The 15,000-nt window shown below is 37.8% G+C and overlaps 1 protein-coding gene across 1 annotated transcript in view; it reads right to left on the reverse strand.

The window, feature by feature from the left end:
* LOC115213637 (A disintegrin and metalloproteinase with thrombospondin motifs 16) overlaps positions 1 to 15,000 on the reverse strand; it is a 408,361-nt gene that overhangs the window by 149,868 nt on the left and 243,493 nt on the right. Inside the window, exon 4 of the mRNA XM_029782588.2 lies at positions 7,653 to 7,830. Coding sequence (XP_029638448.1) covers positions 7,653 to 7,830 — 178 coding nt within the window. The remainder of the gene's footprint in view (positions 1 to 7,652; positions 7,831 to 15,000) is intronic.

The following is a 15,000-nucleotide window of genomic DNA, read 5'->3' on the forward strand; positions in this document are numbered from 1 at the left end:
TATGGCTAACCACTAAGGGTGGGTGTTTCTGTAGCTTGTAGCCGCAGGAGAGCATCTTCTCCAGCTGGCTATTGACACACTTTCTGTGCACTATCGGTATTTGCAAAGGGAGGTCATCCTTCTCTCGTCAACCTAAGTGATACGCACGGACTGCAGTTTCTGCTTATTGACCCGTCATCAGCGCACGACAATCACCGGTTTTCGATGGAAGGGTCTCAATGCAAATATTTATATACTTTTTCCAGTGACTTTTCGTCACTGATCTTAGTGGTTAGCCATATTGAGATGGCAAATATGCTTCACATTGTCGTGCAGTTACTGTCTATACCTCGTTCAGAGATTTATTATTGCTTGTATACACTTTTTCAAGATCGTAGGATCGCGGTTTCGATTCCCAGACCGGGTATTGTGAGTGTATCTAAAGCTCCACGATGCCTGGCAGTGGGTGGTGGTGAGCCCTGCTGTACTCTTTCACCACAACTTTCTCTCACTATTCCTGTTTCTGTTGTACTTGTATTTCAAAGGGCCAGCCTTGTCACACTCTGTGTCACGCTGAATCTCCTCGAGAACTACGTTAATGGTACATGTGTCTGTGGAGTACTCAGCCACTTGCACGTTAATAAATGAGCTGCGATGTCACTGGTGCTAAGCTGTATCGGCCTTCGCCTTTCCCTTGGATAACATCTGTGGCGTGGAGAGGGGAGGCTGGTATGCGTGGGCGACTGCTGGTCTTCCATAAACAACCTTGCCCAGACCTGTGAATCGGAGGGTAGCTTTCTAGGTGCAATCCCATGGTCATTCATGACCGAAGGGCGCCACAACAATATATTATATAATATAATATAAATAATATATAAATATATGCATATATACATACATACATACATACATACATACATACATACATACATACATACATATATGTACATATATAAATAAGAATGCAAAATATCACCTACAATTGCTAGAAATAAGAGCTAAAAGATATAACTCGAATAGCCACACAAAATCACTAACCTCATAAGATGTTCAAAGACACTGCGAGCGGCAAGCCCCCAAATTTTTCTCTAGCGAGATAAAACTCACCGAATGAAATAAGTTGAAACGATACCTGATTGGTTAAATTTCGAAATCATATGATAGAGTCTTATCAAATTATTTCATTCAGTGACTTTTATTTCGCTGGATAAAGATGTTGTGGCTTGCCGTTCGCAGTACCTTTCAACACCTCAAGAGGTTGGTGATTTTTGTGTGGCTATCCGAGTTACGTTTTTTAGCTCATATTTCTGGCAATTGTAGGTATTATTTTGCACCCTTATTTATATATTCTATCTTCTTTCTACTTGTTTCAGACATTAGACCGCGGCCATACCGGGACACCATCTTGAAGAATTCTTAGTCGAATGAATTGACACCAGTCCTTTTTTTCAAACCTGATACTTATTCTATCGATAGCTTTTGCCGAACAGCTAGGTTACGGGAACGTAAACACACCAGCACAGTTGTCAAGCGGTGGTGGACACACGCATACACACACACACACACACACACACACACACACACACATACACACACACACACACACACACACACACACACACACACACACACGTATATATGCGTATATACACTTAGCGGGGGATATGCAACATATAATGGACAGATTTTTCACTGAATGTGTACATTTGGGACTCACAATTAGTCTTTGAAGAATCAAAGTAATGTTTACTCCTGTGTCAGGACAAACATATTCTCAACCAGGCATTCTTATGTATAGAACAAGGTTCGAAGTCATTGATAATTTTGTTTACCTTGGAAGGACACTGTCAAAAGATGGCGGTCTTGATGCAGAGATATACTATCGAATAAGGAAGGGAAGGTTTGCATTTGGAAGGCTCGAAAAGCGAGTATGAGCAGATAGAAGAATTTCCCAGCAGATAAAAATCAGCGTTTATAAAACGTGTGTATTGACGGCACTTCTTTATTTGAGTGAGACGTGGTACCACTTACAGGCGTCATATGAAAATACAGGAGAGATTTCATTAAAAGTGCCTCAGGTGTATCTTGGGAATGTTTCATACAAGATACAAAAATTTTGCGCATGGCACGTTGTAAATCAATTGAACATGTTATCATGGCTCAAATGAGATGGGCTGGACATGTTATTAGAATAAAAGATGACCGATTCCAAAGCGTCTTTTTTATGATGAGCTCAACTCTGGGTAAGCGACCACAACATAAACCGAGGAAAAGATATACAGACGGTGTGAAACAAAATCTGGAGAAACTAGATATGAACAAAAGTGATTGGGAAATTGATGTTCTGGATCTGAACAAGTGGAGAGATGCTGTTAGGTCTGGTTGCAATGCCCGGGAGGAAAAGATGATTCAGCGTTCTGAGCTTAAAAGGGCCTGTCGCAAAGGAACAATTGAAACGGAAATCAACAGTGAACATTGATATGTATTATGTGTGATCGTGTTCTGTTGTCAAAAGCAGGGCACGTGAATCATATGAAATCATATGAAAATCGAAATGGCCAGGTAGGTAATAATCGTGAACCCCAACTTGTGTCATATGTTACAAAATTTGTAAGACAATATTTGGACTTAATAGGCATATGCTAGTTCACAAAACATTCCTTCAGAATCAAATTCCTAAGGGCAAAGATGTAGAAAAAACTTGAGGGCTCATCAATGGAGGGATTGTGGTGTGTGATGGGATGTGGTGTGTATTTATGGGACGGTTATCATCTGTCAATATGAAGCAATCTTCATCATATACATACATACATAATACATACATACATACATACATACATACATACATACATACATACATACATACATAAACGTAAACACTGCTTAGCGCAATTACTCCGATATTTTTCTCGATCGGACGATCTACTAGCGCAAATCAGTCAATATGTTGGCTGAAATATGTATAAAGCTATTAGCTTTGTCAGTTCGTTCAGGGTTGTCTCTCTTAGGTGCATCTCATCGACAAGAGTCAATAAACCCGAAATATCAATGTCTGAAATTCCCGATAGAAGGCGACACTGAACGAACGGAGTGTTTTCACACCTTTTTACCGTAAGAGAGATTTTTCTCCACAGTAAATGCAGTGCATTTGGCTTTAGCAGTTGAAATGTGTGACAAACATATTTCAACTAACCTAAATACCTAAATTGTGATTATACGTAAACACTGCCCTGCGCAATTACTCTGATCTCTCTCTCTCTCTCTCTCTCTCTCTCTCTCTCACTCTCTCTCTCTCTCTCTTTTTTTTTCTCTCCTTCTTTCTGTGTTTTTCTCTCTCTGTGTATCTTTCTGTTGAAGAGCGTAGGCTCGAAACGTTAAAGACTTGTTTTATTTATATTTCCTGAGCGCCATACTAATACAATTGTTCGTTTGTTTTCCACCTGCCTTCGTCTTTTGTTTATTTTCATAAAGCTTCCCGTTATATATATATATATATATATATATATATATATGAAGGCTTTCTTTTAGTTTCCTTCTACCAAATCCACTCACAAGGCTTTGGTTGGCCGGAGATTATAGTAGAAGACACTTGCCCAAGATGCCAGGCAGTAGGACGGAACCCGGAACTATGTGGTTGGAAAGCAAGCCTCTTGCCCACAACATACATAACTGATCACTGTCTACTAGTGACTGAGGAAGATCTTCACTGACAATTAAAAGCATTGTGCATTCAGACAAATCTATATTTTACACTTGTGACCCTACTGGCGACCACTGAACCCACCTCTAGATAAACCTACGCGTCCACAGATACTTGAGACCATGCGTCCTCCATTCACACTGCTGGAGGTACGTTTTCGAACAACTCGCTTAAATTCTACATGAAAAATGCATACTTTTTCAAAACAAGCACTTTCTTTTTATTTGTTTCGTCCACTGGTTGCGGTGACAAGCATTGTTTTGCTATTTGACCTCCCATATTTCACATGCTTTCAACAAAGATATTGCACAATTTTTACATTGAAGACTTGGTTTCTGCTAGGGGCGCTTTCCACAAACAAGTTCACCAGATAACATCTACTTGGGGATCCTATAGTCATTGATCCGAATAAGGTGTTCTGTCCATAGTAAAGGGTGCTTGTGCATCATCACCTCAATGCTTAGGACGTTAGCGTCCCTCAAGTCCCCTGTGTCTGAAGCCCACAAGGACCAACCAACATTCAGAATGTGTCTCACAAACATCTCTGAAGTAAGCGCTGAAGGATCCTTACATGACGCCAAGTCTCATATGAGTAAAGTATACACACGTGCCGCGCACACGCATACACATGCGTATATATGTAATTCTTCTGTCCCTCTGCTTCTACTTCTCTCTCTTCTCTTCCCACGTGACCGGCGTTCGGCCAAGCCTGTTCTTTCTTTCTTGGTCTGGCTGTTGTCCGTACAACATCGATATTCCTCCCTGTGTTTGTGAAATCTTGTAACCCTGCCGTAAGTCTTCATTTCCCCGCACGCCAGCTTAATTTAATTCGTCCTTAGTCGAAAGACACCTGTTGTTATGTCCTGTTATTATTTTATTATATTTGTGTAACATTGTCCGTTTTTTCCGTTTTTGTTTTTCTATACATTCACTGCTTTCTTCCAAGGAATCTAATGCTCTTAACTTAGTTTTTCCTTGGGGCTGTCCAGATTGGAGCAATCACAAGTAAAATCAGCCGAAATAGCGAAGATAATCTGGTACTTGACTGAGGAAAGAAAACTTCGAATGACCCGTCCTTGCTTTCTTTGTATCGTCTATCTGGATGTTTTGTTGTCCCATCTTTGTATCACCTAACTGTCCGGATGTTTTGCGTTCTTGTCCCATTTTGTATATATATATACACACACACACACACACATATATATATTCTCACTGGATAAAAGCCAAAGCATTCCAGCCTCTTGTCTTAACTTGTTAGGTAAGTGCTTATCACACCCGACTTGTATCGGATGTCTTCGTCCACAACTGTTCTGGTGGTCCATCCTGAAACCTTGAGGTCCTTTGCAACGACTCTGATTGACTTTCTGGGGGTTTTAATCGATTATTTCTTAGGCTTTTTATACAAAGTTATGTGTTCTGATAGTATTCGGACCCTCTGCACGCGTTTGGCGTTTAGCTGCTGGTGTTGGATCCCTGTTAGCAGCTTCCAACTCCTTTCAAACTTTGACAACAAAGAATGGGGAACTTTGAGGAAGGAAATTATCTCTGTATCACTATGCTGCACTTTTAATGCAAAGATTACAGCGTGCCTTTTCATTTGCTTCGTCAACTTGATGCCCGACATTATTTATCTGAAAAGTCAGGTAAACAGAAAGTTAGAAGAAAGAACGCTTGAAAGAGATGTCCTAGAAAAACTGACGTACTCTGTATCTTAGTTGAGCATTTTTGTTGCTTCCATAATTTCTTGAGATTTCATAGGTTACTAGAATTTCTAGCATTTTACTGCTACGAAGTGAGTCAAAAGTTTTTGAGGAATGTGCAAATAAGAGAATATTCGAAGACTTTTCGCTCAAACACTTCTATAATTCGTTTGACCAGTTTTTCTATTTTTCTAAACCCATTCTGGTGTCCAAGAGAATATTTTCGAAGTTCGTCTGGACATGATTGTGTATCATTATATTACAGATGCCATGACTAATTCTACACGTCTTTGTACCAAGACTAATTCTACATGTCTTTCTGTTCAAAACCATTTTATATAATACAGTTCTATATTTAAGAGATGAGGAATTATGTACATTATTTACATTTGACGGATATTTGTCCCCATCTTGTTTGTTGTTAACACAACGTTTTGGTTGATATGCCCCCAGCCTTCATCAGATATCTTGGGGAAATTTCGAACCTAGGTTCTCATTCGTAAGGTGTTTTTCGATGTCATCGTTGTTGTTGTTGTTTTTGTTGTTGTTGTTATTATTATTATTATTATTATTATTATTATTATTATTATCATCATCATCGTCATCGTCATCGTCGTCGTCGTCGTCGTCGTCGTCATTATTATTATTATTATTATTATTATTATTATTATTATTATTATTATTATTCAGGTCACTGCCTGGAATCGAACTCGGAATCTTGGGGTTAGTAGCCCACGCACTTAACCACTACGCCATATGCACGGGCAAATGGCGTAGTGGTTGAGTGCGCGAGCGACTAACCCCAAGATTCCGAGTTCGATTCCAGGCAGTGACCTGAATAATGATAATAATAACGACGACAACAACAACAACAACAACAATAATTAATAACAACAGCAACATCGAAAATACCTTATGAATGAGAACCCAGGTTCGAAATTTTCCCAAGACACCTGATGAAGGCTGGAGGGTATATCAGCCGAAACGTTGTGTTAGCAACAAACAAGATGAGGACAAATATCCGTCAAATGTAAATAATGTAAATAATGTACATTTTATATAAATTATATAGAGGGCGCAGGCATGGCTGTGAGGTAATAAAACAAAGAAAAACTCGCTTTGCAATCACGTGGTCTCGGGTTTAGGCCCACTGCGCGGTACATTGAACGAGTGCCTTCTGCAGTAGGCCCGGGCTGATGCATACCATGTGTGTGAATTTGGCAGACGGACACTGTGGAGGTCCGTTGTGTGTGTGTGTGTGTGTGTGTGTTTGTGTGTGTGAGTGTGTCTGCTTGTACATTTGCATTTGTCTCCCTTTCCATCGTTTGACAACCGGTTTTAGCTTGGCAAAAGATATCAATAGTATAAGTACCAGACTTTAAAAATAAGTACTGGTGTGATTTGTTTGACTAAACCTTTTAAAAAGGTGACCTAGCATGGCCGTAGTCCAATGATTAAAACAAGTAAAACATAACAGACATCGCTCAGAAATTTAAAACTTTCCATTCTATCGATTCTCTTGTTAAAATCCGACCCGAATGAATATCCTCAATATGACTAACAAATATGTATTTCTAATCCTAAATAACACAGATAATTTCAATTTGGGAGGGTTATGCCGCCAGTATACCCGCAGTGGTTGTATTTCACTTTAGTTTTATTAATTAAACAGATAAATAGTTAATTGTTTAATTGGTTTAAAATTTTGACACAAGGCCAGCAATTTCGAGAGAAGGGTAAGTCGATAACATCCACCCCCAGTGTTCAACTGGTTTTTATTTCATCGACCCCGAAAGGATGAAAGGCAAAGTCGGCCGCGGCGGAATTTGAACTCAAAACGTGAAGTCGGACGAAATGCCGGTAAACATTTCACCCGGCGTTCTTCCAGCTCAAGCCTTAGTTAATTGATTAATTGGCCTGTTAGAAAGTTCTTTCTTCACAGTCCTCTCCCTTCTCGATGATGATGTGCCTCTCTCCTCCACTACTACATTATCTTACCATGAATTACATGTATAATTTTGTCACAGATTCCTTTCCGACCGCTTAAACAAACATACGTTAATATAGTTATATTATAGTTAGAGAGGTAAAGATTAATAACGCAGTCTCACTTATGCAAAACAAATATTTCATTGACAAAAAGATTAATTGAAGGAACGCTTGATTGCTTTGGGTATCAACATATGAAAACTACATGGAAATTCTACGAAAATATTTCAATTCTTTCTTATAGCATGTAAAAATGTTCTTTAATTATTGATTATTGTTCCTACCAGTTGGAGTTTTTGTCCCGCAGAACTGGTCCTTCGCCATATTTACTGTAGATCTTCGGTAAATCCGATGTGGTCTTTTAAGTTTAATTTCATCATTGTCCTCATCTTCTGTTTTCTGAAAAGTTCCCTTTAAAGGTTCAATGATGTAATCCTCATCAAATGTTCGAATAATTCCTTGCTGCAAGATAGAAATAGAAAAAAGAGATATGAGTATTTATAATTTAGAATATGGATAAATAATCGAATTATAGTTTGAAGTTCTCAATATATTTTAGCTGGATATTTAATATAATCATAGCTAGAATGCCCTAATCGTAGGTCAGATCTATGAGGGTTGACCACTTGCGATTCAAACAATAATAAATTCTGAAATATGGCAGAAGTTGGTTTAGCAAGAACTAGATACTGAAAATTAAATACTGTTTGCGAAAGCAAATGTCAGAATATAACTGGTATGATGCTCTATGATTTCTGGGATCATGATTTTTTCTTCTTAATAGGTACAGGTGTGGCTGTGTAGGAAACTTGCTTCCCAACCACATATTTCAAGGTGCAGTCCCACTGCCTGACACCTTGGGCAAGTGCCTTCTACTATAACTTCAGGCCGACCAAAACCTTGTGAGTGGATTTGGTACACGAAAACTGAAAGAAGCCCGTCGTATATGTGTGTGTCTTTGATCTGTTTGTTCCCACAGCCGCTTGAAAGCTGGTGTTGGTGTGTTTACGTCCTTATAACTTAGTAGTTCGGTAAAAGAGACCGATAAAGTAATATGCTTAAAAAATAAATCCTGAGGTCGATTTGTTCGACTAAAAAACCTTCAAGGCGGTGCCCCAGCATGCCCGCAAACAAATGACTGAAACAATTAAAAAATAAAATCTTGAGAGAGGCAATTTGATAGTTGCATGGGGTTTAATATGTCATATTTTATCGATTCATATGCCGGCTCTATGCATTTGGCAAACCAAGCAACTGCTTAAGCTACTTGTATCCGGGAGCGCCAGAAAAGGTAAAAATATGTAAGAAATATTGGCGAAAGTAAAGAATAAGTACACACGGTGTTTAGTCTTAGGGTTAGGGTTAGGGTTAGGGTTTAGGGTTAGGATTAGGGTTATGGTTAGGGTTTTGTTACGCCGAAAACGGGTGGTGTACGTATTCTTTACCCCCGCCGAAATATTTCTTTATTAACCTCAGGATTTGTTGTAGTCGTTTGAAAAATGTTTTAGTATTAGCAGATAACTGTATTATTACCAGCTGAACCATTGTACTCTATAAACTACTACCCATGGCTACATTCAGCAAACACTCCTAACTGGGAAAAAGAAGCACTTATTGTAGTGCTAGCCCTAGGGTGGTGAATACCTTGGCTTAGAACCTGCTTACATGATATTTCAACTTTGAACTAAAAAGAAAGAAACTAAGGGCTGCATAGCGTTTTTAATTGACATTTTCCTACCCCATTCATACTGTCTGTTAACGTTTTTTGACTAGTGCAAGGCTTCATTTTATAGGAGTTGAATGTAATCCAGTGCGCGATTTATCGGCTCCAGATCGATAAAAGTAAAATCAATTCAGGTGGAATTTGTGCTCCAAAGGTAATGTAATAAAACTAAATCCTGTAATAAAATTATTTTGGCACTACTGTTTCATTTTATACACGAAAAGAGTACCTTCAAGATTCTATTTCTATGAATTTAATACATAAAAATAGAATTGTTATGGTAGATATTTTTAACGTCGCTGATATAGCTTTCCCCACTCAGGAGTTCTTTATAAATATTTTGAAATGTAACTTGTTGCAACTTTTAGCTGGAAACTCTATGCTTTCGTTCTCTGATTTAATATGTTTAAGATGTTCTTTTAATGATCTCTCACCCTTCTTGGGTGTAACAAGAAATAACAATAGATGAAGTAGAGCATTATTTTAAAACCCAAGCTATCAAGTGATGAGTAATGTTCTCAGACAATCAAGAGACGATTGTAGTCTATGAACTACATGTGCAAACAATGCTACAAAAGACACAAACAACACATTATAAAAAAAAAGAAGCTCCTATTACTAAGATTACTCTTGGGATTTCATCTCTGCTAGATGAAAAAGAAACAATTAAGAAGACGATGCCGAAATGTATAATTAACAATTTATACTTATATATACGCATGCGTATGTAAATTCATCTACGCATCTACACACACACACACACACACACACACACACACACACACACACACATAAATATGCCTTTCTACTATAAGCACAAGGTCTGAAATTTGAGAGATTGGGATAGTCGATGACATCGACCCCAGGGCTCAACTTATTTTATCGACCCCGAAAAAATGAGAGGCAAAGTCGACCTCAGCAGAATTTGAATTCAGAAAGTTAGGATGGCCGAAATGCCGCTAAGTAACAGCTTGACTAAAAAAAAAGATATAATATTCCGAAATGTTATAGATGCAAGAAATACGCCTTGCTATCCGGGCATTACTTCTGCATATAGAGACGGTTACAACTTCTAAATATCGTTAAATATAATTGGATGGGGACGGATGCACGTTCTTTATCGCTTCGGATCACGTGGTGGAGTTGGTATTTCAGTAGCTGCTGTCGGCTATTGCACGGTAAACGATGTAAAGTTTGCGGGTTGGCATCATCCAGCTAATAGCTTACAAATTAAGCAACGGAGAACCCGTTTGATTGTAGCAAAATAACAGTTCGTCTTCTCTTCAGATACAGCGAGCTTTTGCAATATAAGGCAAAGATTATGAAATGCTATTAAAGGCTACTATGTATATATAGTATTAATAAAGTACGGAAACCAAGTATAGTATTTTATGCTTTATAAAAAACATATGATCGTTTCATATCCGCAGTTGTCATCACGGTATTAACTACGGATGCGACATGACGTAGTAAGGACATTCCATAATGAAATCCGTCGGAAGGATAATCCCGAGGACAAAGAAATAAAAACCCATAATATGGTAGAAGCCATAGCCACTCATAATAAAAAGGAATACTGGCGGAATGTACCAGAGAAGACCTTTATAAAATGTAAGCACGACATACCTGATATAATGATTTGGGATAGAGAAACTGTGCACAGTTGTGGAAATTAGCGACCCAGCGGATGTTAACGTAAAGCTGAAGAACAGTGAAAAAGAGAACACCTATGCTGAACTATTGAGAAATCTACAGTTACTCTATCCGGATTACAATTTCAGGTTTATACCGATAATTATTGGGGCCCTGGGGTATGTAACACACTGCTTAAATACCAATCTTGAGAAATTAGGCTTCTCAGAACCAGAAAGGAAAAAGCTAATTCGAAAACTTCAGATCCAGGCCATCACTGGAACTATAAAAATTTTGTAAAACTTTCCAGAAGTTTATCATTTAAATATATATATATATATATATATATTATATATATATATATATATAATATATATATATATATATATGAGCATGTCTAGATATGTAACTATATGCATGAGAATACATGCATAAAACATGCAAATATGCACATACATACAAACATACATACATACATACATACATACATACATACATACATACATACATACATACATACATACATACATGGTGGCTGCCCCCTCGTTATCGAGCATGGTCGTTGCACGAAGCTTAATCAATGTTGTTATGGTGCAATGCCTGTGCAAGAAGATTTTTTAAAAAGTGAGTCAATCCCACTCACAAAGCAACAGCATCCATATTCCGAAAAGAAGAACAAGTCAACATCATCGGTAACCACTGAGCCGCAGGTTTTATGTCGGAGTTATCCCAGTTACCTGAGTTACCTTCTCCTAGAAGGATGCCCTAACAAAGGCTGGGAGTCCTTCACTCCCAATGGTTTAACCGAGCGAACGGATATTCAGTCCGATTATTTCTATGTCCCCGCGCATGATATAGCCTAAAGACATTTATTGGATGGCCGTTGACTCTCAAGAGTTCCTCCGCTCTTTGACGGGTTTTGTTTTTCATCCCGCAGGGTGTCCAACAAACACCCTCCTCACCAAGCAAGCTTGGTGGGGTTGCCAGTTTAATCGCCGACGACCCAACCATGCAACAGGTTGTACTGGGTTACATGTTACCAGTAGCACTCGAAAGTGACCTGACATACATACATACATACACACATATATACATACATACATACATACATACATACATCCATCCATCCATCCATACATACATACATACAGACAGACAAACATACATACATACATACATTCATACATATATACATACATACAACATACATACATACATACATCATACATACATACATACATACATACATGCATGCATGCATGCGTAATACCTTGTTGATGATGTCGAAATTCCAATGAAGGAATCTTGGGTCTAAGTTAGAAACAGGTCCTTTCTCTATTGGCAAGAAATTTTGAAACTGAATAATGACATGCATACATGCATACATACATACATACATACATGCATACATACATACACACCCTGTTGTTCATGTTGAAATTGCAATGAAGGAGCCTTGAATCTAGGTTAGAAACTGACTCTTCCTCTATTGGCAAGAAATCTTGAAATAAACTGAACAATGACATACATATATATATATATAATTTCCGTTTATATAATTTTAAGCATTGAAAATAATTCTTTCTAATTTTCGAGAAAAAGAAAAACTTAGCAATGACGGAACTTAAACACTGCATCTTCGCTTACCGACAGTTCAAGGTTAAATGCAATGCCCTGAAAAGTGAGACTGACTGTGAATTGTACAACCACCCAAGCACTCCTTTCACAAGCTATAGAAACATGATTCAAATATCGTCATTGTGTGATTCCTTCTGTGTGTTATAATATCTAACAATATCTACATTAAGGCTTTTGCAATTCATTCATAATTTCTATTTCAACACATAAGAACCATAACAACCAGAAGGATTTCGGAAAAATATGGAACTCTAATTTTTTTTTCCTGCTATAAGCACAAGACCTGAAATTTTGGGAGAGGTTGCCACTTGATTACATCTACCCCAGTGATTAACTGACACTATTTTATCTCTTCCCTCTTTCTCTGAAAGGATGAAAGGCAAAGTCGATCTCGGCAGAATTTGAACTTAGACCGTGTAGCCGGAAGAAATGCTACTAAGCAATTTGACCAGCGTGCTAACGATTCTGCTAGCTCACCACCATATGAAGTTCCAAAAGTTAGCCGGATCGTTAGAGTGTCGGATCAGACGTCTTAAAGTAACTAGTTATATCTTTTTGCGTTCTATGATTGGGACTTCACCGTAATCAGCTTTTCATCTTTCGAGCCCTTATCTTTCGAGCCCACTCAGTTTTGTCTTTTATTTAGTGGAACTATGCACTCGGGTTTTTTTTTTTATTTTTATAGGAAACATATTGAATCGCATTCCTAATCCACAACAAAGCTGAATGTATGAGATCTGCGTTTGTATATACATACGTGAGTGCACATATGTGCACTCACTGACAACAGGACTGCTAATTCATTTCCAGTTTAAACAAATGCATAAAAACTGATGAATTTTGAAATTGTTTAATTAACGAAATTACTACACATTTATTACACTTATTAGAAACAAAATACTTGATAATCACACTAATTATATGTCAATTTTATTGTTGTAACAGTGATAATCCTCCCCCACCCATTGATTTATTATGGTTATTCAATGTATGTATCAATCCGTTACGGTTGAACCTTGTGCAATTTTCATCGGTTTTCGTATAATAATAAGCACGCACGTTTTCCGTGGCAAATAGTCGTGGCTGTTCTTCTTAGACTATAAAGGAGAAGCTGTTATGCCAGTTTCAGTACGGGTAGACAAAAACAAAAAAAACTAAAAACGTTTGTATAACTGTTAGCTTTCATTGAGAATGAAGTGAGGTTAATACTTAAATGTATTAAAGCGGCTAACTAGCAGAATGGTTAGCACGCCGGGTATCGTTCGTCTTTACGTTCTGAGTTCAAGTGCTAACGAGGTCGACTTTGCCTTTTATCCATTCGGGGTCGGTGAAGTAAGTACCAGTCGAATACTGTTTTCTTTTGATATCGGTCTCTGTAATATATCTGGTGTAATTATATTGATATTTTCTGCAATATGTACAGATTATAAAGACTTGAGATTTTGTTTACACCTTTCATGAACATTTTAAAATAATTTCCAAAACAACCTATTGTAGATATTTCTATTTCTACTCTTCACACTTTGGTCATCTCTATTTCAAGTCACTTGTATTTGGATAATTTCTCTATTTCTTTTAGAAATACATTATCTTCTGTTAGATCTAATATATCAATTAGAAGGTACATGCTTTCTAAGAGATCTTCGTCAAAAGTATGTGTTTGTTTAAGTTTGATCTTCCTATCATAGTGGATTTGTATATCACAGAGCATAGCGCCTTTTCTGGCATGTTTTTATGCTATTTCCTTTCCACTGGTATTTTCTAATGCTGGCACAACTTCCAGTCAAAATCACAAATTTGTCATTCCTGTAAATATATTCTTTCTTGGCTAAAAATAATCAGCCAGAAAGAATACTGTTCATAGTTTCTTTCCTACCCTCACGGATTCTGAAACTGCTTAGTGCCTTATTACATGTTATTCTACCTTTCTTGATCATTGATATACAATTGACAGAGAATGGTTGTAGGAGCGGCAAATTGATTAGCCTGGTTGTTCTGCTCTACGAGCTTTCTTGGTAGACGCAAACGTTCGCAGGTGAGTTAGCTGGGAAGTGGAGTAACGGTTAAGGAAGAATGCCGAAAGGAGGAAACATTTCTGCTATATACGATTGCTAAAGGCAGAGTTTAAGATTTTTGCCAAAATATCAAAGGCAATATCAATTCCGACTAGACCTAAATACTACATGGTGTTCAGTTTTGCGTCTATTCGTTTCAAACACGAATTGTTTCTTACTTTAACACAATCTCACGTTCTTTGCGGAATCATCAACTCATCGACGGACTAAGACCGCTGGCCAGAGTTAAGTGTTTTGTACATGGCTAATACTTAGTAATGTTGAAAAGTTAGATTCAACTAGTATTCCGATATCCTCACCATCTCAGCTATCTGTCGCTCTCAGCGCTTGAGTTAACACGAAACCTATAATTATGCACTAGTTCAGATACTGAAATTTGTCTCAACGTATCCCACTCCATTATACCCTTGGCCAACAACCCTCTTTTTTATACTTATTTATTTCCGTTACATATTTTACATGCATCGCTTCACATTTTCTTACTGATCCTTACAGCTGATGTGTTAGTCTTCCTTTGACATCTCTTATTTTCCCTGATTTGTGACTCTAAACCAAACAATTAAC

This window comes from Octopus sinensis, linkage group LG1 (assembly GCF_006345805.1).
Source record: "Octopus sinensis linkage group LG1, ASM634580v1, whole genome shotgun sequence".
In the NCBI taxonomy this organism is placed as follows: Eukaryota; Metazoa; Mollusca; class Cephalopoda; order Octopoda; family Octopodidae; genus Octopus; species Octopus sinensis.